The 26,969-nt window shown below is 37.1% G+C and overlaps 1 protein-coding gene across 1 annotated transcript in view; it reads left to right on the forward strand.

Annotated features, from left to right (window-relative positions):
* Rab10 (RAS oncogene family member Rab10) overlaps window positions 1-26,969 on the forward strand; it is a 40,959-nt gene that overhangs the window by 736 nt on the left and 13,254 nt on the right. The window contains exons 2-4 of the mRNA XM_067094346.1: window positions 3,999-4,059; window positions 8,058-8,196; window positions 19,642-19,731. Coding sequence (XP_066950447.1) covers window positions 3,999-4,059; window positions 8,058-8,196; window positions 19,642-19,731 — 290 coding nt within the window. The remainder of the gene's footprint in view (window positions 1-3,998; window positions 4,060-8,057; window positions 8,197-19,641; window positions 19,732-26,969) is intronic.

Genomic DNA, 26,969 nt, shown 5'->3' on the forward strand with positions numbered 1-26,969 from the left:
CAGGCTACCCTAAGCTAGCCTACCTGTGGACATCCTACCATAAACGAACTGCGACAGTCCATGTGTTCCCAAACTTATATTTCAACTTCCAAGGGTGATTCCAGTGAAAACTAGGCCTGTATTTACCCAAATTTCATATTTTGTGAATACGTAATTGTGCCCGGATAGGCCTAGGCTACTTAATATGCATAAGTGCCTGGGCCTAGTTGATAGCACTGAAGACTACTACTGTGCCCCTTTGATTAGATAACTATCAGTTTATGTACAAAATGGGTGCCGTGTTTATGAAGAAACATAAACAAAAGACTGTATTAAATACAGAAGGCATAAACAAAAACAAAAACGAAAGGCGGTAAATATTATTAGTCTTTAAGGATAATGAAGTGCTACTTGCCACACTTCTGGATTGGGAGACATTATCGCCTTGCAGAAATAAGAACCTGACATGGTGTCTTGAGTGAAATCTGAATTTTTACCGGCAAACCAGATTATGATAGTCTACTTGTGTTTTCATTTTGCCATTAAATGAAATTTATTATTGTATTTTAGCCTTAATTTGTATGGTAACATGAATGGATATTATAGGTGTCATGTTAGTTTATTTTTAATGCCTCACTTTACCACATTCAACACCCGCACTAAAACCCTCCATATTGTCACTTTCTCTCCTTTCTACTCTAGGTAGGAGCATTGGACAACAATCAAAAATAGATTAAAATTGTCTGGTCTCGGACACTGAAATCGATGTTAATCCTAATCATACAAATGAAATTGAGTTACTGAAGGAATGATTAATTTTAAGATTATACTTTTAGGTAATTCTACAGAGAGCTCTGTTCAAAGGTGTTGTTTATTAGTGAAATTTCTTTTTATTAATAAGCAATATGTCTGTGCAGGGCACTTCTGTAGAGTTACCTTTTTTTATTTTGGTATATTTCATAATGATATAAAATTTATAAGTTTCTGTGTATGCAGGTATAACACTTGTGCAAAGATGGTTACAGAAAGGAACTTAATTTTTTATATCTATTTTCTTACAAAGTTGTAGCTTTTTGTGTATAAGTCTGCTAATAGTTTTAGTTAAAAAACTCGTATGCGTTGTTTGTTTCATTTGTAAAATTTATGTGTAAATGAAGTAACTGGTGTTAAATAAAAGTAGGTAGTATTGTGCATAGATTGTACCTTACTTTTAAGTGAAATAAGGTACAGAAATACTAAAGTTGAATAATGGATGATAGAGGCTGTACACTTTGGACTTATGTAGATCATTTCCACAAAGCTTATTACTAGTATATTGGATGTGGTAACTTAAGACTTAAAAATTATGATTCACACTTCATTTCAACTATATTTATCCTGAGAAAAAGATATCTTGTTCACAGTAATACTGTATTGATATAAGTGTGGTTTTGGGCAATCACAGTTTGCTTTGTTGGTTTGCTCTTAGTTTCAAGAGCTTATGAAGGTATTAGTTCCCATTATTGAATAGTTGGGTTTTTTTAAATGAAATTTTGGTATTCACTGTATATAAAGTTGTTGCAAAACTTGGAACATTTCTGGTACCAATCTCCAGACCAGAGGATTTCCTATTGCCTAGCAAATTTAGTAAGCCCCTCTCTTACCATTGACATGCCAGAGGAGATTGTACAAGCAGAGAATACTGAGACTCGCCCATGCAGATGGACTCGTCATTCTGCTGCTTGATGATTGACCTTGCCATGGAGAGATTGACTGGAAGGAACGGCCTTCTTGTGAGTGGAGTCAGGAACCATCGAGTTCGTTACCATGGTGTCCTACTAGTCAGCATCATGGCTCAATCTTTGTTTGAACACTTGCCAACTTATCTGCCACTGGTGTCTCATCTGAGGATGAGAAGGCAAAGCTCAAGAGGTGCTGGTATCAGCATCTTTTATGCTTTTCACACTCAAGACTCTTCCTGCCAGTCTTAGCCTCTACAAAGTTTTGGTGAATTTCGTGACCTTTCCTGTCTTGTTTGGCTCTCGGAGGATTGAGAATATCTTCTTGTTTGTTCTTGGGTTTGTTGCAAAAGCCCAGAACCTGTCAGTTTCAGATGAGAGATACATGAATTTCTTAGTTCTCTCTGTCCAGGATGTTGGTTATGATCCAGACGAGATGCCTTTATGCTTGATGCAAGCCATGAGGTATAGTTAAGAAGGACCTGAAAACTCTTAGGCCAGAGCTTTGGCACCTCATGTTTAGTACCATAGCACAGGTAATGAAAGCAGATGTCTGGAGATGCCAGACCACCTTTACTCTATTTATCCTGAAGTATTTAACTTACAAATAAGATACCTTCTCCTGGACCTTTGATGGCTGTTTAACAGGTGTTGTTACCAACCCAATCTCCTTTTGAACAGACAAGCATCTCACCTAAGGGATAAAATGGTAGAGTAATTGGTTTCTCCCTTCCTCCTTCATTTCCTGCCTCTGCAAGGCAGCAACTTGGGCTTACGTGTTGGAATGGGTACAAATGCAATTAGGCATCCAGTCTTAGAGCTTTGGCCTATAAGGTGTGACTCTTTCTGCCCTCCCGTTTTAACAAGGGGGAGGGTTGTTGGTAGAGCTATAATCTTAACCTATTAATTTATATTGAAGTTTTAGCTGCCTTTCAAATTATGTCACCCTTGTAGGGGCACATGATTCTTTGAGGGTTTTTATGTAAGAGTGAGAATCCATAAACTTCTCACTATGGCTGTTGCATTCGTATGCCAGGCCAGTTTGGGTACTGGGAACACAACATATGTGGGTGGAGATTCAATTATGTCCGACCTGATTTGTGAGTATCTTATATAAAGGTGATTGTATTTCTGTAGGAGTAAATCACTAGTTTTTAGAGTGATTTGTATTTTCCTCAGGCACATAAACCAGAGCCTTTAATCATAGTTCAAACCAGCCATCCCTGCTTAGTCATTGATGATACGGGGAAAAGTGCTTGACGAAAGCGGGTGAGTGGCTCCCCCCCCCCCACTTACCCACCTACCACAAGTTAACTACCTTGTTAGCAAGTTTCAGTGACGTATTCCAACTCACTGCAGGTGAATACTCATACATAAAATACTCTGGTTTATATGCAGGAAAAGTATAAATTAAGAGATTTATATTTTTCCTAATTAAAGTATGCAAATCCAAGTATTTATGATAAATTCTTACCGCTTCCACCCCATTTTGCCCAACTGCTGAAGAGAAACTGATGTTATTATTGTGTGCACGGATGGTTACTTATAACCTGCATGCAAGGTGGACCACCCAATTTTAAAACCATGTTTCAAGTTTCCTGGGCTGCACTAGAATTATATAAAAGAAAAGTGCAAATTATCTTAAATATTTTCCATATTAAAACTTTAATGCTGTACAAAAACTTTTGTTAAGTGCCCATCTCCTTACTTAACTTTTCTAGTATCAAGCCTAGAGAACACAGAGAAGGGCTTACTAATCTTTTCTAGTAGCAAGCCTAGAGAATACACAATGGCTTACTTCCAGTAGAGGCCCTGATTTCCAGAACACACACCTAACCTGGAGGTTGTATACAGGATGTTCTGACTAAAAATTAGGCAGTAATGTATTGATGGGTTTCAGTATATAAAATTTTGTTTTAAGGAAAAATAACTTTTGTTGTAAGATATAGCAGTTCTAAAAGTGTAAAGTATCCAAGGTACATTGTGCATACTGGTTAATGGTATATATGTTAAATATATTTAGTTATAAATCAGAATGACTTTGTGTCGTTTATGATGTCATGATGCTTGCTCAGAGCAGTTTATCTGTGCTCTACAGTAAAGCCCTTTTATTGTCATGTTAGTGTTGATTAAAGATTTGGTAACGTGTTTTTGAACAAATATTTTTCAGTTTTTCTTTGTAAAGAAATTTCAAATCGTCTTATTTGGAAGTTGTTAGAAGATAGAAGATAAGCTGTAGTTACTGTGATAAATTGGTAAATGGGACAATGGCTTTTATTAAAAAACATTTTTATGTTCCAGGTATTGACTTCAAAATCAAAACCATTGAGTTGAGAGGGAAGAAAATAAAATTACAAATATGGTAAGTTTGTTTATTTTTTTTATTATGTTAGTATCCACATGGTGCTGTGAAAAAAATGGAAAGTGCAAACTTTTTCTTAAAAATTTTATAACAATATTGGCTGGTCAGATGAAATTTTTAATGTAAAGATGATTTTGTCTTTGGCTGTGTCCTAACAAATGAGTTAGTCATGCCAAGAATTTTCGTCTATTGTTGTTCATTGTGTTTTTGTGATGTAGATGTCTGATACTGTATTTCTTTGTAGGGAAATACAATCCCTCTTATTTATGAGGAGTGTCTTTCAGTGGTGTCTGGTTTGTCTTTGAGGACCAGTATTACAGTAGTTAAACATTATTGGGTTGGTGGGGTGTCTGGGAACTGCCCGCTTACCTATTAGTCCCACTTGTCCTTTGGCTAGCGTCAAGTCAAGATATCTGTTGCTGCTGTGGTCGTGGAATTTGACATGGTTTTGAAGCTTTTTATTGTTGTGCTGATATATTATTGTATATTTGGTTTGGTTTGTATGGGATGCTGAAACAATGAACTTTTTTTGTATTTTGCTATGGCAACCCCATTGTCTTCACTCAAGTTACCTGTATAAAGTTGTCAGGTTTTTCATATTTTAACAGTTATATGATGCATACTTAAAACTATCCTCTGCCTTAGAGTAGGCTAGGTTAGAATGCTAGAGAAACATTATCATTTATTATTAAGTGTGTTACATGCAGTATGTGTTCTGCTGGGGTGGGTTATTATTGTGAACTCATCCAGAGGATTGCTTAGGGTCACCATCTCTGTCCTTTCTGATTCTTCAGATTTCTTAAGGAGCAAAGGGTGTCAGGAGTCATCTTGGTGTTATCCTGTAGAATATCATAGCCTATGTGGTCCTTCTGTAGAAGAGAAACCAGTCTTTGATCCCTTGACTAGGACCAAAGCAATGGGAGAGTTGTCAATTTAGTCACTTCTGAAATGCAGGAAAGGGGCTTGGCAGTGCTATTGGGTTTTGTTGATGGACCATAGACTCAGGAGGACATTTGTATCAAAGCATGGACAATTGTAGACCCACTTTCATAGCATAGTAGAATCGAGAATTCTAACATTTTATGGTAATTTGCATACTGTTACTTAGTGTTAGAAAATGGTTTCTGGATTATTTATTTTGCTTAGTTTTTCATTTTAGTTAAAAGGGTTTGTAGTACCCTTGTGGTTTACAACTAAAATTGTTGAGAGTTGAATATACAGCAATACCTCTAGTTAAGTCATTCTAACATAAATCATTTTCAGTGTTGATGCAGTTTTTGTCAAAGTTAAAGGGAAAAAGAGAAATCAACTTGCACTAGTTTATGCACCTTTACGTTTGTCAGCAAATGCCAAAAATTTTAACATTTTTGGCATTTGCTGACCAACGTAAAGGTGCATAAACTGGTGCAAGTCGATTAAAAGCTTAAAACTCTTGACAAATATTGTCTTATTTGCTTGACATTCAGCTAGAGTTTGTACTGTACAGTTGTGATTACATGGTTCCAGCACTCAGTCATCACTCAAAAATTTTAAAAAATCAATAGGAAAGTGGCAAATTACATAAAAATAATTGTTAAAAGTACAAAATAATATACCTTTACAGTAATATAATGTTTACTTAGGTGAAAACCAGTTGAAAATTTAAAAATATAAAAAATATAGTCATAGTACTAGTCGCTCAAGTTATAGTTCTAGTTTTTCTGTGCATTTTTTCTAAATATACATAGATTTACTTAGTTATGAAGATAGCAAAATGTTTTAACTATCAGATGAGTTATTGTACAGTTTACATGTACAGTAAACCCCCTGTATTCGCTCTCTCTTGATTCACAGACTCACCTATTTGCAGATTTCTCTATGGAATATGTACTGTATACACATTATTCGCTGAAAATTTACCCATTTGCTGTATTTTTCACTGAGAAGTATTCACTAATTACTGTATTTGCATATTTTCGTGACTAAATGCACTGTTTGTGATAAAACTATTAAAATACTCGGGTATAAGCATTTTTAGATGGTTTTTTTGTGTTTGAACTATCAAAATAGGCAGTTCTAAGTGTTTTTAGAGGGGTTTTAAGTATTTGCGGATTTTAGCAATTTGCGGGGGATGTGGTACGCATCCCCCGCGAATACAGGTGGTTTACTGTATTATTACAGAATTATTGTACAGTGTACATGTACTCTCAGTGTTATGAGGTTGCTTATAGGGATTTATAAGGTGTCTAGGTAGTTTTTTAAATGACCTTGGAATGAATACAGGACTTAGTGTGAGGTTTTACTGTATAAGAAATTTGATTTGAAGTAAACGGAGGTCAAGATAGTAATTGCTGTACCTAGGAAAAATCCATGATGGTGCCACGTGTAGTTAAATATTGAGTAGTAGACAACCACTTGAAAAGTTGGTGTGGGGAAATTTGTTTCTCTGCCATTACAGCTAAAGAATTTTGATGGGGGTTGTATGTAGTTTTGCAAGTTGAATCCATTCTCATTTGTTACATGGAGATAAGAAAATTATGAATGGATGCTGCCTTATACAGTAAACCCCCTGTATTCGCGGGGGATGGGCACCACTTCCCCCCGCGAATAGCTAGAATCCGCGAATACTTAAAACCCCTCTAAAAACACTTAGAACTGCCTATTTTGATAGCTTAAACCCCAAAAGAACCCTCTGAAAATGCCTATACCTGAGTATTTTAATAGTTTTATCACAAAATATGAAAATACAGTAATTAGTGCATATTTCACAGTGAAAAATACCGCGAATGGGTGAATTTTCTGCGAATAATTGGAAGATACGTTCCACAGAGAAATCCGCGAATAGGTGAGACCGCGAATGCTGGGGGGTGGGAGTTACTGTACTGCCTTATTTTTGTACTATATATACAGTTGTATCCACCACAAATTTCAGCATATAAGTTCACTTAAGATTTGTTGCTCAAAATATTTTATGCTACTCTCAGGCCAAATTTTATGTGTATTGGCTATATTATAAACAATGGAAAACCACACAACTCCCCTAAGCTCCTTGAAGTTTATACATATTGTATGGCTAACCTCCTTAAACATATAGTTGTTACTATTCTGTGTAGAAAACTATTGAGAAACTTCTGCCATCTTATTAGTACTCTCTAGACATTTGTGTCAGTCATATAAACAAATAGCCAGTATTGCCATGAATCCCACACAGCCGTTGTTAATTTGTCAATACTGTGTTAGACAGTTATCTATAAATCTTTGTATTCATGTTGCTCCACAGAGTATTACATTATCATGAGTACACTCGAGATATAAATTTTGTAGGTGACTAGCTAATTAGATTCAACAGCAGTGTAGCAAAACTCAAGAACTGGTAGTGTTTTCAGACTAGACCTCTGACCTTTTCACCCATTCTGATCAATGTTGGAAATGGTAACATCTCTTTTGAGTGGATATATTTTGAATTTTTACTGTTAGATTGTCATTTTATCTAAGTCAATGTTCAAAATAGCAAATAGATTCACCAAACACTGGTAGTTATTGGAATTATGTTTCATGGTTCTTTGGGAGTAAACTGTTAGGAGTGCTTTTATATTTGTCCATAAGTCCTTGATAAAGATGTGCATGTTATCCTTGCCATGTATGTCAAGGTTTGCATTTTATAGCCTGCCATATAAGTAAGCTGCTAGGTTTGGAGATATTTGTTTTTAAAAAGTCAGCATAAACTAAAGTATCTTGATTGTGGATTATGAATAATGGCCATAGCTTTGTATTTGGTGTACCAGTATCATTTGCATTTTATTAAAAAAGCTGTCATATATATGTACTTGAGTGTGTAGGGTAATACCTAATTTTTTCTTTAATTTGTTGCTGTTTCCTTTGTTAATGCCTTACTTGTAGTATATTGTTCATATATCATCTGAACTTTTTAAGTCTTAAATTATCTTAATTTTCTTGAGTATTCTCTTTATTAGTCTCAGAATCTTTTAATGTGCTACTGAGGTTCTATATCTTTTCAGGGATACAGCAGGGCAGGAGAGATTTCACACAATCACCACATCATACTACAGAGGGGCTATGGGAATAATGTTAGTTTATGACATAACGAATTCCAAATCATTTGACAATATAGCCAAATGGTTAAGAAATATAGATGAGGTGGGTGAATTTCCATATTCTGTACATAAAGTATGTTACAAAGATTTATTACCAAACATTTTAGTAGATGTTAATGGATTTAACCTAACTTTACTAGTCTTATTGTTTACAGCCTGTATGGCCTCAGTGGTTTCCAAATACTGTTATTTATCAGTATAAAATATATGTAAATAATCAAGATCATGTATTTGCTAGAAATGGTTGTGGATTGCCTGATGCCAATCCCCTTGGTAATTGTTATTCTTTGGCATAATTTTTTTCATATTAGTACAAACCATTGCTTTTCATGTGATTTTCTTATGGTCTTAGCAGATCAGGTGTAGTTCTGAATTGAAATTTACATTTATAATTGTACTTGACTGGAGTGGTAGACAACCATATTATGTGTTTATCTAATGTCCCTTGTAGCAGGTAGTGCCATCAGTGCACCTCAAACAGTTTATTGTAGGCATTACTTAAGGTTCTTTGAAGCGTCATTTTAGCCCCTAGCTGCAACCCCTTTTCAGTCCTTTTACTATATCTCCAGTCATATTCTCTTCCTTCCATCTTCCCACCCTCTCCTAATAATTGTTTTGTAGTGCAACTGTGAGGTTTTCCTCTTGTTACATCTTTAAAATCTTTTAACTCTCAATTTCCCTTTCAGCGCTGAATGACCTGATAGGTTCCAGTGCTTGGCCTTTGGCCTAAATTTTATTTTCCATTCCATTCCATTCATCCAGTGTCTGTGTTAATGCATTGAAGAAAAATGTTCATTATTTATTTGAAAAAATTTTTACCTTCTAGCTGATCATCAGATTTTTGGTTTTGTCCTTTTTGTTTTTCATTGCTGCTTTTAAAATAATCTATTGGTGTATTTTTAAATGGGTTTACTGACCTTGACCTTAGAAGCTTTTAGCATTGCTTATCTTTTTGACTGGATTAATCACCAACTTAATAAATTCTTGTTTAATGGTTGAATCAAGCAAATAGGCTTATTGCTTGGGGAAATATGCTTGCTTGCCATTGTCTCTGTTGATTCCTGCTGCGATTACCGTATACAGTGGTACCTCATCTTTCAAATGTTTATGTCGAACATTCCGTTTTTCGGCTGAAATTTTTGAAGAAATTTTTGTGTCTTTGTCGAACAAACGTGCTTCGACCTGTCCGACTGTCTTGTTTATACTTGTACTCGACGGCCTACCGCATCCTACGAGGAAAACTATTAACATGTTTTTTTTCCTTTACAATATATAGTTTAATGATAACTATATTCAACAAAATAACCATATTAAACAAAATAAATAAAAGAATAAAGCATTTCACAATGAAATTTAACATAAAAGATGAACAAAATCATATGTCAGTTTGGCGATGCACGTAACTATATTCAACAAAATAAATAAAAGAATAAAGCGTTTCACTGTAAAATTTAACATAAATGAATAAAATCACATGCCACCGCAGTGACGCACAGCAGACTTGAGATAGAGGGGGGGAGCGTTTATACCATTGAGTAGAGAAGAAGAGGTGATAAAAACATTACTGTATGTGTATAAAAGCAGTAACAATTCATGTAAAAGAAATTAAAAAAAGGGAATATCACAATAAATTTAACAATGATACAATATAAAAACTAAATTTAACATGATACAATATAAAAACAATCAGATGCAATACAGTAACAATAAAAAATCGAAAGAGAGTCTTACTTCAGTGAGTTTTTGGGACTGTGCTGAGTGAGACAGTAGAGAGGAGAGGGCGGGGATGGTTGTTGGGGCGGGGCGGCCGCGGGTCCACGTCCCACTGACTTCTCGTTCACTACATTTGCCCTGTTTCTTTCACTTCTTTTTATTATGGTAAAATACTTATTGAGTGACACTTGCTTTGTACGAGTTTTTAGCACTGTAAAAGTAACTTGTCCTCACATCATGAAACACACTGGCACTGATTTCAGTTTCTGCGCGCCTTGGATTGTTTGTTTAAATGACTTCCTTGTGAAAAGTTATTTGAGCTCTCTTTTGTTTTCTAACTTGCATTCTTTACTTATTTGTTTGCAAAATCCTCATGTTTATTTGATTATTATTCTAAATTCTACTGTTTGCCAACAGTAAGTTGGTGTTGGGGCATAATTAATCTCCTTCTTGTACTCAAGATCCAAGCGTAAACATGCCGACAATCATACACATGTGAGGGATTGTTTTCTCATCTGCTGGATGCTGATTACTCTCTCTCTCTCTCTCTCTCTCTCTCTCTCTCTCTCTCTCTCTCTCTCTCTCTCTCTCTCTCTCTCTCTCTCTCTCTCTCTTTCTCTTTCTCTATAACATACACGCACACAGACACATAATCGGACACACACATACACACACACACACTATCGATTCCTTTGATTATCCTTGCAAAATGCGAATAAAATTGATTTTGAAATCAACCTTTGCCCACTGCGACCATTTCGTTTTCCTTTAGGGGATATTGTCTATCCCTCAATCCCAGCTGGCTGCTCGTCATTTTCACCAAACATTTCGTAAGTTGAATTTTTAGCTCGTACACAAAAACAAAATTTTTCAAAAATTTTTCATAGTATAACATACTTTTATTACTTTGCACTCTTGATTTAACTTTTGAACACATTAATAATAGAAAAAATTTTAAAAGGACTTCTTGGGTGGGCTGGACTGAATTATCCTGATTCCCTTTATTTTTTTTATAAGGAAGTTTGTTTCGTATTTGGAATAAGTTGCATTTTGACCAGCCTTCTGGATAGGATCAAGTTCGAAGTCTGAGGTACTACTGTAGTCTTTTGTTGGATATGGTCTACCCCAAAGCCAAATAAAAAAAAGTCCTTCAAAAGAAGGCATCGTGCTTACCCCATACAAAAATGGGAAAAAAGCACGTTAAAAGAAGAAGAAGGTTGGATATGAGAATGCTGTCAAGAAACAGTGACATAAGTTCTCTTCTGCCACCTTGGGATATGATGACGTACAAACAATGACTTTTGTATTTGTAATTTACCAAGTAATTACATAGCCTATGTTTCTAACTCGCGCTGCAGCTAAAAATTTGAAATTTGCAGTAGCATTCGATTGTTTTAGTGTAGTTGACTAGGTCCTGCCCATTATCGGGGGAGGAAAGGTACGACACCACTGAATAACGTCAGCCCTTTTCTGCTGCTTAATGACTATAGTTCAGTTGTCACAGCAGCTATTGTTTCAAGATTGGTCACCAGATGGTTGGTATTTGTCTCCGTTCGGGTGTGTATTCCGAACTTTTGGTAGTATCTAAGCTATTTTCAAATAGCCTAGGATTCAGTAGACTCAGTATTAGTGAATTATTTCCCGATTTTGACTTTTTGCAACAATGTCTCACACTAGCTCTTCTAGTACTAGACTTATGAAAGCATCATATGACTCCCACACAATCTGTACTAATTGTAGGGGACAAACTTGCCCTATTGAATTGACATGTATCCAGTTTAGGGATTGGAATCAAGGTAGGTGGGAAACTTTAAAATCTCGCTTAGATAAGTTGGAACGAGACAGGAAGAGGAAAGCGGCTCTTAGAGCCGAGGCTAGGAATGTAGCTAATGTAGAATGTTCTCCTAAATCGGCAATTACCGATTTACCTGTTCTGTCTCCCTCTCCTATTCCTAATTCCCCTTTAACCAGTCCTCTACCTATCCAACTTACTCCTTCACCTGGCCCACATGCTTCCGAGCCTAATGCCATCGCTGGCCTAGAAGCCCGTGATGATATGAAGTTTGGACTCATTGTTTCGACTATGGAACAATTAACCCATTGTTTCGACTATGGAACAATTAACCCTTTAACGCCGAAGCCCTATTTACAAAAATGTCTCCCGTATGCCGGCGGCGTTCGGTGAGTTAGCGCTGAAGCGGAAAAAAGTTTTTTCAAAAAATCACAGCCCGCTTAGTTTTTAAGATTAAGAGTTCATTTTGGCTCATTTTTTTGTCATTGCCTGAAGTTTAGTTTGCAACCATCAGAAATGAAAAAAATATCATTATCATATATAAATATTGGAATATATGACAGCGAAAAAAAGAAAAGAACTCGTATATAATTGTATACAAATCGCGCTGTAAGCAAAACGGTTAAAGCTAATGAGTTAATTTTTTATAGTTGTATTGTACACTAAATTGCGATGATTTTGGTATATAACAAATTTTAAAACGATCAAAGCAACACAGAGAAAATATTATCACAAAATGATGCATGAATCTGTAACTCGCGGACGTAAAAAAATGTTTTTTCAAAAATTCACCATAAATCGAAATATTGTGCTAGAGACTTCCCGTTTGTTGAAAATGAAGCTAATTGATTGAATATTACTAGACCGTAAGTGTTTTAGCTTACAATTGCAGTTTCGACCATTTCGGTCGAGTTAAAGTTGACCGAAAGTCGAATTTTTCTATTTATCGTGATTTATATAGAAATATTTCAAAACCGATAAAAGCTAAAACCATGAGTTATTTTTGTTGTATTGTACATGAAATTGCGCACATTTTCATATATAAAACTTTATGTAACGACTAATATAAAGCGGTGCAAATATTACGACAACGAGACGAAAGAATTTCTGAGATGTTCGGCCGAGTTACTGCGCAGACGTAAGGAAAATGTTTTTTTAAAAATTCACCATAAATCGAAATATTGTGCTAGAGACTTCCAATTTATTGCAAAATGAAGTTAAACAATTGAATATTACTAGAATGTAAGAGTTTTAGCTTACAATTGCGTTTTTTTACCATTTGGTCGAAAGTTAAAGTTGACCGAAGGTTGAAATTTTGGCAGTTATCGTGATTTATGTGAAAATATTTCAAAACTGATAAAAGCTACAACCATGAGCTATTTTCTGTTGTATTCTACATGAAATTGCACACATTTTCATATATAAAAGTTTATGTAACGACTAATGTAAAACGATACAAACATTACGACAACATGACGAAAGAATTTCTGAGATGTTCGGCCGAGTTACACAAGACATACGTAAGGAAAAAATTTTTTTCAGAAATTCACCATAAATCGAAATATTGTGCTAGAGACTTCCAGTTTGTTGCAAAATGAAGGTACATAATTGAATATTACTAGAATGTAAGAGTTTTAGCTTATAATTGCGTTTTTTTACCATTTCGGTCGAGTTAAAGTTGCCTGAAGCTTGAAATTTTGGCAGTTATCGTGATTTATATGAAAATATTTCAAAACTGATAAAAGCTACAACCATGAGTTATTTTCTGTTGTATTCTACATGAAATTGCGCACATTTCCATATATAAAACTTTATGTAACGACTAATATAAAACAGTGCAAACATTACGACAACGTGATTTAAAGAATTTCTGGCGCGGACGCAAGGAAAAAGTTTTTTCAGAAATTCACCATAAATCGAAATATTGTGCTAGAGACTTCCAATTGGTTGCAAAATGAAGATAAATGATTGAATATTACTAGATTGTAAGAGTTTTAGCTTAAAATTGCGTTTTTACCATTTTGGTCGAGTCAAAGTTGACCGAAGATTGAAATTTTGGCAGTTATCGTGGTTTATATGAAAATATTTCCAAACTGATAAAAGCTACAACCATGGGTTGTATTTTGCTGTATTGTACATGAAATTGTGCACATTTCATATATAAAACTTTGTAACGGCTAATATAAAACAGTGCACAAATTACGACAAAATGACGAAAGAATTTGTGAAATTTTCGGCTGAGTTACTGCCCATGCGTAAGAAAAAAGTTTTTTTCAAAAATTCACCATAAATCGAAATATTGTGCTAGAGACTTCCAATTTGTTGCAAAATGAAGGTACATGATTGAATATTACTAGAATGTAAGAGTTTTAGCTTACAATTGCATTTTTCGACCATTTCGGTCGAGTCAAAGTTGACCGAAGGTTGAAATTTTTTGTAGTCGACGTACAGTACGTCCACTCAGCACCCAACAGACAATTTTAGTCGACGTATGATACGTCCAATAGGCGTTTAAGGGTTAAGTGCATCGGTTAAAGTGCTTATGGATCAAGCCAGTGGTAAGAGTGCAAGTGTTAGTGGAGGAGGTGTCTACTCGTCCTGCTGGTGCTCCTAGACCAAGGTCACTGTCAGGCTCCCATGCACCAGGGAGAAGGCATACTGGTAGTCCAAGGGAGGTCGGTGGGGTTTGCCCACGGGTTGGCGCCTATTGTCCTCTCAGGCATGTAGTGGTTACCGACCATGCTTCCCTGCCTCCTTGCAGGCATGGAAAGGATATTGAGTGCTGTCCTCGGCTTTCCTGTAGCTTTTGGGCCAGCTCTGAATGATTTTCGCTCCTTCTACAGTATTCGCCACCCATGGAAGTGCCCATCCTCATCGGGTCTGGCGCCAAACTCAAATCTTCCAGCATTGCTCCCTGAGCGCCTGACTGTTGATTCCTTAGTCCGCTATCGGCCCCATACAGCATACTTTGTCGACGGATCTTATTTAGCACTGTTTGGACGAAATTGTGAACCTCTTGCAGAAAACTCAAGCAGTAACACAGGGTCCTCCTGTTTTGGTGTCTTCACCGATTTCTTCCACGCCCTTCTCCAACCTCCTTAGGTATTTTTTGGTGCCTTTCTATCCGTCTTCTCACCTTAAACCCCGGCTTCCCCTGCCTCGACCTTCTATATAAGGAACCAGCCTGTTGACTTCTCCAGGCTTCCCAAGATGGTCCCGTCTTTCTCACCCAGGAAAGCCTTGAGGGAAATGGACTTCTGGTTCTCGGACAAGAGGTTTTCGAGGTCCTAAGCTTATTGACTGGACTGTGGAAGCACTGGTAAAGAAAGTCGAAGACTGCGAGGATATGTCAGAGGACTTTGTCTGCAGACTGGCTGGAGGTTTTAGCCTGCTCAGGTAAAGCTATCAGGGATGGCTCAATGGAACTGCCTTCATTGTTCACGACAGGTGTCCAGAAGAAAAGTGAATTCTGGTGCTCTTTTACCACCAAAGGTGTAACTGCATCTCAGAAGCTGGCATTTCTCTTTTCTCTTTTGGACTGCAGGCGCACCTCTTCCCTCAAGCCACGGTCCAAGAAATGGCGTCAGAGCTACAGAAAAAGTTGACGCAGGATTTGTTAGCCCAGTCAGCCAAACGCTCCAAGGACCTTCCTTTCACTACGAAGTCGACCCTTCCTTTGCAGCAGCAGCCCTTTCGGGGCAACAGGACAAGATTCCACACTAGACTGCGCTCCAATCTGCATGCAGCATGTCCAGCCAAAAAGGCTCCCTCAAAGCCTTCCTCTCGTAAATGAGAATCCATTCCTCCGTGTGCCAGTAGGCGCAAGACTCCTGCACTTTTGGGAGAAATGGGAAGCCAGAGGAGTAGACCCGTGGGTCTTGATAGTACTCAAAGAGGGGTACTCTATCCCATTCAGGGAGAACCCTCCCTTAGTGTCAATGCCCATCGCATTGACAGCCTACTCGGTAGGCTTCGAGAGGTTTTCGGCGTTCGCGGAAGAGACGTAGGCTCTTCTCACGAAAAGAGCCTTAGAACTGGTCGAAGATGTCAGCACTCCAGGGTTCTACAACCGTCTTTTTGTGGTCCCCAAGTTATCTGGGGGATGGAGACCTGTCCTGAACGTCAACGTCCTGAATGTCTTCATTCAGAAGACAGAATTCAAGGTGGAAACAAATCAGTCAGTTCTCTTGTCCATCCAACAGGGGGATTGGATGGTGACTATCGATATAGAGGACACCTACTTCCATATCCCAGTACACCAAGACAGCAGGAAGTACCTCAGATTTGTGTTCCAGAACAGTGTCTTCCAATTTCGAGCTCTGTGTTTCGGCGTCTTTACAGCTCCCCAAGTATCAAACAGTCTGCAACTTCCTTGCTCTCAAGTCCTGCTCGGCAAACAGTTGGTTGAGTCTTTTGGGAACCCTCGCATCCATTGACAGTTCCTTGTTGGGCGAGTCGGTAGAGTTGTGGGCTAGCACTCGCTAGGCCTGAGTTTGAGTCTCTGGCTGGCTAATGAAGAATTAGAGGAATTTCTTTCTGGTGATAGAAATTCATGTCTCGCTATAATGTGGTTCGGATTCCACAATAAGCTGTAGGTCCCGTTGCTAAGTAACCAATTGGTTCTTAGCCACGTAAAATAAAGTCTAACCCTTCGGGCCAGCCCTAGGAGAGCTGTTAATCAGCTCAGTTGTCTGGTAAAACTAAGGTATACTTAACTTTTTTTTAGCATCCATCGAGAAGTTCGTAAACCTGGGGAGGCTTCATATGCGGGTACTGCAGTTCTTCCTGAAGGCCAACTGAAACGGGAAGACTCGCCCGGACTCGTTCGTCTTTCCGATCACACCGGAAATCAAAGAAGACTTGAGATGGTGGCTTGCAGAAGAATGTCTCTTGGAAGGGAAGTCTCTCCATCCACTGAGCCCCAACTTTTTATTGTACTCAGATGCTTCAGATATGGGTTGGGGAGCTCTTCTGGGAGACATTGAAGTCTCGGGAGTCTGGTCTCCAAAAGAGAGAGAATTGAAGGCCGTACATCTGGCCCTTCAATAATTTGCAGAAGTGACCTTTGGCAAGACAGTAGCAGTGATGTCGGACAATACCTCAGCCTTGGCCTACATAAAGAACCAAGGAGGCAGCCACTCATTCTCCCTTCACAAGGCTGCCAGAGACCTTCTTTTGTGGGCAAAGAAGAGCCTCACCATTCTGGTGACAAGATTCATTCAAGGGAAGCCAAACATAATAGTGGACGGACTGAGTTGGCGCAGACAGGTCCTTCCCACAGAATGGGCCCTAGATCCACAGGCATGGGCAACAGATGCCATGCTCCAGAATTGGCCCTTCCTAGACCTGTACGCCTTCCCGCCATCCAACATAGTGAGGGAAGTGATCAACAAGTTCATATCCCATCAGGACATGAAGATGACTTTGGTAGCCTCCTTTTGGCCTTGAAGAGAATGGATCCTGGATCTCCTCAAGCTGTTAGTCGACTACCCCAGGCTCATTCCACAGAAGCCAAAGCTTCTCAAACAACTGCTCTTCCTCTGGTTTCATCGCAACCTATCTGCTCTTGTTCTGACAGGGTTCAGACTATCAGGAGACTTGTCAGAGCAAAGGGGATTTCAAAACCAGCTGCGGAAGCAATTGCTAAGTGTAGATGGCAGTCTTCTCTCAGTCTACCAAGCAAAGTGGACAACACAGGCAGTCCCCGGTTATCAGCAGGGGTTCCGTTCTGATGTCGTGATGATAAGCGAAAATCACCGATAACCGAAAATTGGTGATTTTTGGCGCTGATATCTGTTAGGTATGTATCGGCGCCGTTAAGCGGAAATCTGCGATTTTCGTCGCTAGACAACTGGCGTAAAACCTGATCGCTGACAATTGGGGACTGCCTTTATTCCGCAGCTGGTGCAGATGAAATAATGTCACTTCTTCTGAAACCTCTCTAATGAACATCGCAGACGTCCCTCTTTTCCTGAGGACTAACAGAGGTTTGTCTTCCTCGACAATCAAGGGGTACTGAGCAATGTTATTGTCTGTGTTTCGGCACAGGGTCCTCGATCTGGGATCCAATCAGGACATCAACAACTTGATCAAGTCTTTCGACATGACCAAGGAGAACAAGTCTAATGCAGTAGCATGGAATTTGGGCGTCATCCTTAAATGGTTGTCAGCTCCTCCTTTTGAACTCTTCGCACATTTTCCTTAAGAGACTTAACAAGGAGAAAACTTTTTCTGGTTGCCGTAGCCATGGCTAAGAGAGTCAGCGAGTTGCAGGCCATTGACAGAAGAGTAGGCTTTTCACAAGGAGATGCCGTCTGCTCTTTTATGCTAGACTTCCTGGCCAAGAATGAGACCCCCTCTAAGTCGTGACCTCGTTCTTTCACCATCAAGAATTTGATGGAAATTCTTGGACCGGAAGAGGAAGATAGGACACTTTGTCCCGTCAGGGCACGCAGGTACTACCTTAATAGAACAGCAAAGATCAGAGGTCCCTCGAGTAAGCTCTGGTGCTCTGTGAAGGACCCTTCTAGACCCCTTTCCGAGAACGCATTATCGTTCTTTTTGAGAGATGTCATCCTGGAATTGCAGTCAAGAATTCGCGAGGACCTTCTACTAGTCTTGAAAGTTAAAGTCCACGAGATTAGAGCCGTTGCCACCTCGTTGGTTTTCAAACATAACATGCCCTTGTTGGCGGTTCACCAGTCAACCTTCTGGAAATGCAAATCTGTGTTTGCAACGCACTGCTTTTTTGAAACATGTCTTTATGGTACTGCGGCCAGGGCAAGGGCACTCTTGTATGGTTATGTTAGCCATCAGACTACTCCTTGAGCTGCATAACATCCATTGATGTTTTGTGGCATTTGGAATACTCCTTTGCTGCAATGCTTCCCACTAACACAGGGGCGCTCCACAGCTTCACTGCTGTGCCCCACTGTAGTTAAGATGAGTGCCAACCAGAGGCAGTATCAGTCTGCAGCCGCTCTCTGAACAGGTAAGGTTACAACAACTTTTTTAACCAATGCTAACTAGAATTTTTGTCTCATATTCATTCTTTTACTGAAAGTTTTTGAGATTATGTATGTCCGTGCATCCCACCTCCTGTCAATATGGGATTAAGCTATGTAATTACTTGGTAAGTTACATATATAAAAATGAAATTTTTATAATAAAGTCAAGTTTTACATATACTTGCCAAGTAGTTACTGAATCAGAGCCCTCCCTCCTCCCCTCTCATGGACATTGAGGACACACACGTACTGATGTTATTCAGCGGTGTTGTACCTTTCCTCCCCTGATAGTGGGCGGGACCTAGTTGCCTACACTCAAACAATTGAATGCTACCGCAAATTTCAAATTCTTAGCTGCCGTGCGAGTTAAAAACATAGGCTATGTAATTACTTGGTAAGTATTTATAAAACTTTATTTTATTAAAAAATGTTATATTTCAGGTTCTTTTCTTCCACCATGCATTGTGAGAAGATAGAAACCATGTGGTTATCAGTTTTTCCTGCCACTATGCAGTTTGAATGATACAAAACATGGAAAATGTGATGGAAGTCTGAAAAGGACTCTCTCCAATGGGGATGCTTCATGGCTAACCATTATAATGATTTTAGGACTTGAATGTTGTGTTAAACTAATAAAATTGGTTTTTGAAAGCAATGGTATATATATGTGAAATTAGCTACTACTAGGAAAAAAAATATTTAGAAGAACTATAGTTTTATGTAGTTTAACTAGACTTATTTCAAATTGCCATTTCTCTGTTGGCTATTCTGTAAGTGACATATAACTGAGAACTTTACTATCAAGCAAGGATGATTTTGCAAAGTTGTTAATCCTCCTCAGTTGTGCAAAACCAAAATGAAGATTGTAAATATAGCCAAGTAACATATCTTTATTAAATATTATCATCTCTTGATTGAGTTTCATGCCATTGTTGTTATTGTTTGCATGGTTTTCATAAGTATTTTTTTGTTCTAGCATGCAAATGAAGATGTAGAAAAGATGATACTTGGGAACAAATGTGACATGGAAGACAAGAGAGTTATTCCAAAGGAGAAGGGAGAAGCGGTGAGTCATATTTTTGTTCGAGTATTCTTGTTATGTAACTGACTTTTGGGATCAAGAAGGGCTATTAATTATCGTTGTATATTATGTGCTTTTCCAGTGTTCCACATGTAATGGCTAGAATTCTTAAGGTACATCTCTATATTACTCAATAGGGTAGTTTTTGAAGATAGGAAAGGCAATTTCCACCGTTCTTCAACTACTTGAACTATTTTTTTTTTTGAGGAAAATAAATTTTCAAACTTATGGAATAAAGGCAACCTTAGTATAGTATAAGGAAAAACAGAATAGTTCACAAAATTATGGAAATTGAATGACTGGCAACACATTTGGTAATTGTGGGGAGCATTTAATTGAAAACTTTAATGATTTATCAGACTTTAGGTTATGTGATATTGAATATGACCCAAGATGTAAACTGGCACCTTAACGGCCTTAATTTTATAAGATTTTGTTTCTCATTGGACATGTTTGAGTCCACAAAAATAATTTTTCTTGATGGAATAATCTGGAAAGTGCGCTAGACAAAGCTGTCGGTGAATTTGTATGCAACATGGAGCTCACCTTTCTAACCTTGTAAGTGGGTCATTGTTTCCAGGGCAACTGACCCATTATGCTCTGTTCTTTACCTTATTCCCAGTCACTTGAACATTTGGCGTGCGTTTCTTTGCTGTGTAAAGGGATTGTGTTTCATATCAAAGTGTAATGTTTTATATTTAGCTTACAGTAACTTGTTACTTACGGGTCTGGCTGAGGTATTTCTCTTTCCTATGAAAGAAAATGTAATCAAACTGTTGTCAAGTTTTTATTTAATAGTAATTTTCATGATAATTTTTTAAAGATTTCTATTCTTTGTAGGCATTATAATAGGAGTTAAATTTCAAAGTTGTGTCAAGGCAAATTTGTTGACTACAAATCCATATAGAAATTTTATATACATGTGCACTTTATTTCCAAAGTATATGCAGTAGAACATCCCATCCAACCCCTCTTATTCCTACTGTGCCTTGAGTTGATATAGGGTTGGCCTGGCAAATCATAGAACAGTTGGTCAAATCACTAAAGAGGAGTTTTGTCTTTTATCATTCACATAATTTCTTTTCTAATTATATACCAATAATGATAATTTTTGGAGGAGGGTCATGCAAGCTTTGAGTACAGCAAGAATACGACAGTACTCAAAGAGGTGGTTAAAAAAAGTACCATGTGCACTTCCTGTACTCATGTATCTTTTTTGTCTGCTGATTTTATGTAGAATGAACCACTAGTGTTTTATACCGGCAGTTAAAATCTGCTTTTGAAAAAACTAATAAAACATTTTATCCAAATTTCTTGATGTGCAGGGCTTAATGAAAATAAGTTACTGAAAATTTAATTTTTATGGTATGGCATATGGAAAGTTATGAAACCCTTACACGGACTGAAACACGTTGGGAGTTACTTTAACCTAGGCACACAAGTGTCATTGGTGGAAACCTTTTGAGGTAATGCAGTATGTGTACTGGTAATTGTAATTATATTAATAACATTTTATTTATGGATACTAACTTTATAAAATTTATGATTTTTCACTACAGTATTAATGATCAGTAACACTGATTATGATAACCTAAGCTAAACTGTAGTAGCTTACGAAAGTATTTTGGACAGTGTAAGGACTAATGAGATTTTGTATGCCATACCAGGTGAATAACCGTATTTCTGTAATACAGCTTAAATAAGGTCTGCACACACACATTGTGTATTAAATTTTAATGTAGAGGTACTAAATGGTAGCTACTTGTTTTATATATCAGCAGATATGTGCATTCAGGTTATATTGTATTATACCGACCTGAATTGTTGCATTCATTGCTGTATTTAATACCTCAAAAGACCCTCCTCAAAATTTAGAGAAGAATGACAATACATAACAAGAGAGAGTAGAAAGAATGGTAAAGACTTTCACATGATTGAAATACTGATTCTGGAATGTCATGTAGGCTATGCTAGACCCCTGAACTGTCTGTCAGGTTCAGGCACCAGTATATCTTGCAAATTCTTACGTTGGATGCTGTACATTTTTTGTTCATGCCATGTACTGATCACTTTTAAACTTGGCTCTTGAGTAGTAAGTAGTATTATCTGTTCCTTTTACTAACTCTTGATTTTTTAAAGGAAATATATGTAGGTGAAGCAGAAAGAAAGTAGGTGAAGCAGAAAGAAACAAGAAATAAAATAAAATTGATTAAACATTCAACATTAATCAATTACAACAGACTGAATATAGCTAAAGTTTTCAGTTAAAAGAGAAACATTTAGACCAAAACTGGGCAGTGGGTCAAAACTTGAGATTTTAGGAGTCTTCAACATTTGTCTCCATACGAGCATGTGTTCACTATGTCTTGTCTGCAAACAGGGAAAGTGAAAATATTAATGGAGGAAGGAGAAGGCCTATTAAAATGTACAGTTCCACCTTATCCATTGAAGTGCCTTCATTTAATACTTCACAATGGTATGATGGGTGGCACCAGGAATGTACAGTACATGCTGTCACTCTAAATCTGAAAATTCAGAGATGTCATACTGAGTTTAAGCAATAACTGTAAAATGAAAATGTATTATAGTTATATTAACTACAATGTATATGTTAGATATATTAACAACCATACATGCGAGAGTCCAAGACACTTGGACCTTAAGGACATACCCCAATTTTGACGGACAACATTTAAAGAAAAAATTAAAATAAGGTCACACCTGCGCTACAATACTCCAGTTCTGCAGTTCATATTTTGGCCTTGCTCTGGTTTTACCTGCAATGGAATATCTGAATTATGACCATTGAGTTTCTTTTATAGTATAGTCCTTGAGTTATGATGTTTCGATTGCAATACTGTATTTTGAAGTTACAATGGCAATACCAGTTACAAAATTTTGAAGTTATGATGGCGATACCAGTTAGAGTGTTTTGAAGTTACGATGGTGATACCAAAAGTATGGTTTTTTTTTTTTTCCGTTTTAAACTGTTTAAAACACAAGTTTTTGTAAGATCAGCATGTCTTCCAAATGCCCAAGTGAGTCTCCTGCTGGTGGTGTGATGAAGAAGAGGCATTCCATCACTTCAGAGTAGAGCAGAAAATTAAAATGAATTAACAGTACAGTATAGCAGAGTATGTATAGATTGTATAGTGTAGGCTAGGCTGCCTCTGAGTTATGATATTTTAGAGTAACGATGGTGTCATTGTAAGATATCCCCATCGTAACTAAAGGACTCCCTATGCAGTTTTTCATGTTAGTAACTACCAATAAGTTAATGACTTTTATTTGTTCTGACATGATATACAAACCATTGGTCCCTTACATTCGGAATTGGGAATTACTAATGTAAAAGACCTGAGGTTTGTATAGGTAGGAAAAATACAGTTTACTTTAAAGAATTGTGATTTTTTTGGTGCACTGCAAGGAGTTGATTGTCTCAGTGCACTGAAGCAACATGGGTTTGGTTGGTACAGCATATTGGTTTTTATGGTCTTTTCATTTGTTATTTTAAAAATTATAAATACAGTACTTTATTTTTTTCAAATTCATTGATTTTAATATTTAATAAGCATTTCTGACTTTGAAATACTAGCAAATTGGAAGCTGGAACAGGTAACAATTTGTATGTATGGTGTAAACTGTCCAGCTCAGTTTCATCAGAATTTTTTTTTTTTATCAATTGTGTGCCACACATGAAAACCAAAAAACTTGACTATGGTATTGTGCAAAAAGGTTTTAGTGTTTCTTTATCCTTGAGTTGTCTGAAATGCTTTTTACAAATTACTGCTTTTGTTTTACGATATAATGTTCTTCAATATCAATTAGTATGAATGAATGGTTTTTGTGTTCAGATATTCTGAAGAAATGTACAGTATTGCAGTGGTGGATGAGAGTGGAATAGCAATATTCGTGCTATAGTAAGGTTTACAATAAACCCTTTTACCATACTGCAATTTTAATAAGCTAATAATGTCCCTTTAAAGTCTGGGTCATTTGAGGAGTGTGAAAAAAGCGGTGATAGTGATATCTAATATTTAAGTTACTACTCGTATGTTGACTTGTCTACAGTAGTCTGCCATTGTGGGAATGAATCTTTATGACTCTATATTTTTTATTTTTCATGGTACTTTTGTTAAATTACTATTCCAGCTTTTTCATGGTACTTTTGTTAATTTACTATTTCAGCTAAGTAAATTTTTACATGTGTCATTCAGAGATCTTGTACAGGAATTTTGATTACTGTAATGTCTGTAGGACACTTGGTAAATTTCTGAAATTTATTTCAGGAAAAAAATAGTTTTTTCAGTTTCAGGAAATACCAAGACTTAGCCACCCAACCATTCACAACATGTAGATAACTAACTATATCCATCATAATCATGTATTAGAGTGCTTACTCTTTTTTACAGTGTGGTTCGCAGTGTCGTACAAGCGATGAACAAAATTGTCAATACACCAATCGAAAAAATTTTTTTACATTATCGCTTCAAGATATGTTTATTTAGACTTAAAACCGTTGAAATTCAGCAGTCGGCATGTCCCTTAATAAATGGCAATCTTAATCATGTAATGATTCTGATGGTAATAAATTAAAAAAGATGAAACCTGTTAGTATTGGAATATGGCATTCTACAAAGAACTGCAAGAAAGGATTTTAGCATGGAAAGGAGCCCTAGAAAAGAAAGGATTGAAAGTGAGCATTGGAAAGACAGCTGATGATTAGCAGTAAAGAAGGACATGAAGAAGTAAACATTCAAGTGGAAGATGGCACAGTGCTAAAACAGAATGATGAGTTTAACTACTTGGGATCAGTAATAGTAGAGGAGGGAGGTACTGAGAAAGCAGTGAGACAGAGAGTGAAAGAAGCATGGCAAAAATGGAGGAAGTAACTGGAGTTGTTTTAGACAAGAAAATGCCATTAAGGTTCAAAATGAAAATTTATAAGACAGTTATCAGGCCCATACTATTATGGGGCAGAAACATGGGCACTTAGGGGGAAAGGGGAGGGACTGATGGAAAGAACCGAGATTAGGTTGGTGAGATAGATTGCTGGAATATCACTACTGGAAAGGAGGGAGAGTCAAGATATAAGAAGAATGTTTGCTATATGTAATGTAAAGAAGGCTAGGGAAGCTCGTCTTAGATACTATGGCCATGTAATGAGAAGAGAGGAGGTGGAACCAGTCAAGAGAGCGAAGAACATGCCAGTGATGGGGAGGAGGAGTGCAGGGTGTGTCAGTGGATCAGATGGATGGATGTAGTGAGGAAGGATATGGGTGAGGTGGGACTGGGGGAAGAAGATGCAAGGAAGAGATATAGATGGAGAAAGTTGACTCGAGCAGCCGATGCTGCTATACAGTGGGATTAATAAGGTCAAAAGAAGAAGATTCTTCAGAGCAAAAAGAGAACCATATTGAAGTAATTTTATCATCAAATTAGTCACTTGATTCAACCATAGATTCTTGGTGAATATTCCTCTTTGAACCATTCCCTGCTTGCAGAAGATGCAGATTAACACTTGACAGTTAAACATGTCTTTGTCTAAACTAATAATAGTGAATATAGATTTTGGAAATAAATCCAATAAGAAAATTTAGTCATTATTAATTTTTTTGTGATATTAAATATTCAAATAATCTTACCGTATTAGATGGGAATGACTTTGCCATTTAAAACAAATACATTGTGTCAGAGCCATTTAAGATGAATACATTGTGTCAGCCATACGAGTTTTTTTAACTCAGTGATTTGGTTATACTACGTGATGATGATAACGTTAATATTAACATACAAAACACATATAAGTACATTACTGTTCCTCCTCCTTTTCCTCTTTTTCTCAGGTTAATCCTTGTTGGCCTCGCTGATTTTAGTGAACCTTCTCCAGCTGTTTCTGTTGTGTGTCCTCCCTTCATTTATTCCTTTGTCTCTCTTAGATAATTGATTTAATCATCCAAACTACTAATTTTACTGGAAAAAGGAAAATTTGGGTATTATACCTAAATATACTGATGCTAGTTCTGCCTTTTTTGTTACCTTTGTTCTCATTTCTTTACTTCTCTACACTTGACTTTATATTCCCCCCTTTTGTTTATATTATATTTATATTACAATAAGTGTGAATTTCAATTAAGTGTGATAATTTACATTACGAAACTCATACATTATCTTAGATGTTGGGCAAGTTAAGAATGGTCCAGGTGTACACCAATGAATATGTAAAAGAGGAGGAGTAATGTACTCTACCTCAGAAAGTACAGTACTCCTTTGGTTTTAAATATGCATAGGTGTACACTTGGATACATACATTCTCATGTCCAATCTGAGACAGTGAATATATTTCACAATGTAAATTATCACTTAATTGTAGTATAATTGAAATATAGTACACACAAGGTTAAAACATGTAAAAGGAGAATGTACAGATAAGTTTGGAGTTGGGAATAAAAGTAAAAAGCAAAAGGAAGATCCAGCATCAGCATATTTTGTTATAATACCTGAATTATCTTTTTCCTGTAAAATTAATAGCTACAGATCAATTAGAGTATGGGTTTTGAACAATGATCCCCTTGTCCTGCCATCAGGTATCCTCGAGTATATCCATTCATCAGGTTGAGTGTGGTTTCAAGACAAAAAGATTTGGAAAAATTGGAACCCCATGTTTAGGTGCTTGGGATTGGAGAGAAGCTAAGGCTTTTCCATACTTACATTTAGAAGGATAAGACTAGTGTTTTTTTTTATCAATGAAGAGTATCCCTCTAGTAAACAGATCATGCAGTATGGGTTACCACTTACAGCACTTACACAACACTGTAACCCACCGTAGGGGAGTAGTTCCGTCAGTGCACCTCATGCAGTGCACTGTAGGCAATACTTAGGATTCTTTGCAGCATGCCTTCGGCCCCTAGCTGCAACCCCTTTTGTTCCTTTTATTGTACCTACTTTCATATTCTCTTCCGTCTTACTTCCCACCCTCTCCTAACAATTGATTCATTGTGCAACTGGTAGGTTTTCCTGTTACACCTTTCAAACTTTTTACTGTGCTTGGCCTTTGGCCTAAATTTAATATTCAGTTCAATTCAATACAACACTGTAACCAGTAATAAAGATTCTTTGCATTGACCTTTCAGTCCCAGCAACATTGCCTCCTTCAGTTTACTTTTTTTTTTTTGTTTCCTTTAGTCACTTCCTACTTAGCTGTCCAACATCTTCAACAAACA

Source organism: Macrobrachium rosenbergii, chromosome 50 (assembly GCF_040412425.1).
Source record: "Macrobrachium rosenbergii isolate ZJJX-2024 chromosome 50, ASM4041242v1, whole genome shotgun sequence".
Taxonomy (NCBI): Eukaryota; Metazoa; Arthropoda; class Malacostraca; order Decapoda; family Palaemonidae; genus Macrobrachium; species Macrobrachium rosenbergii.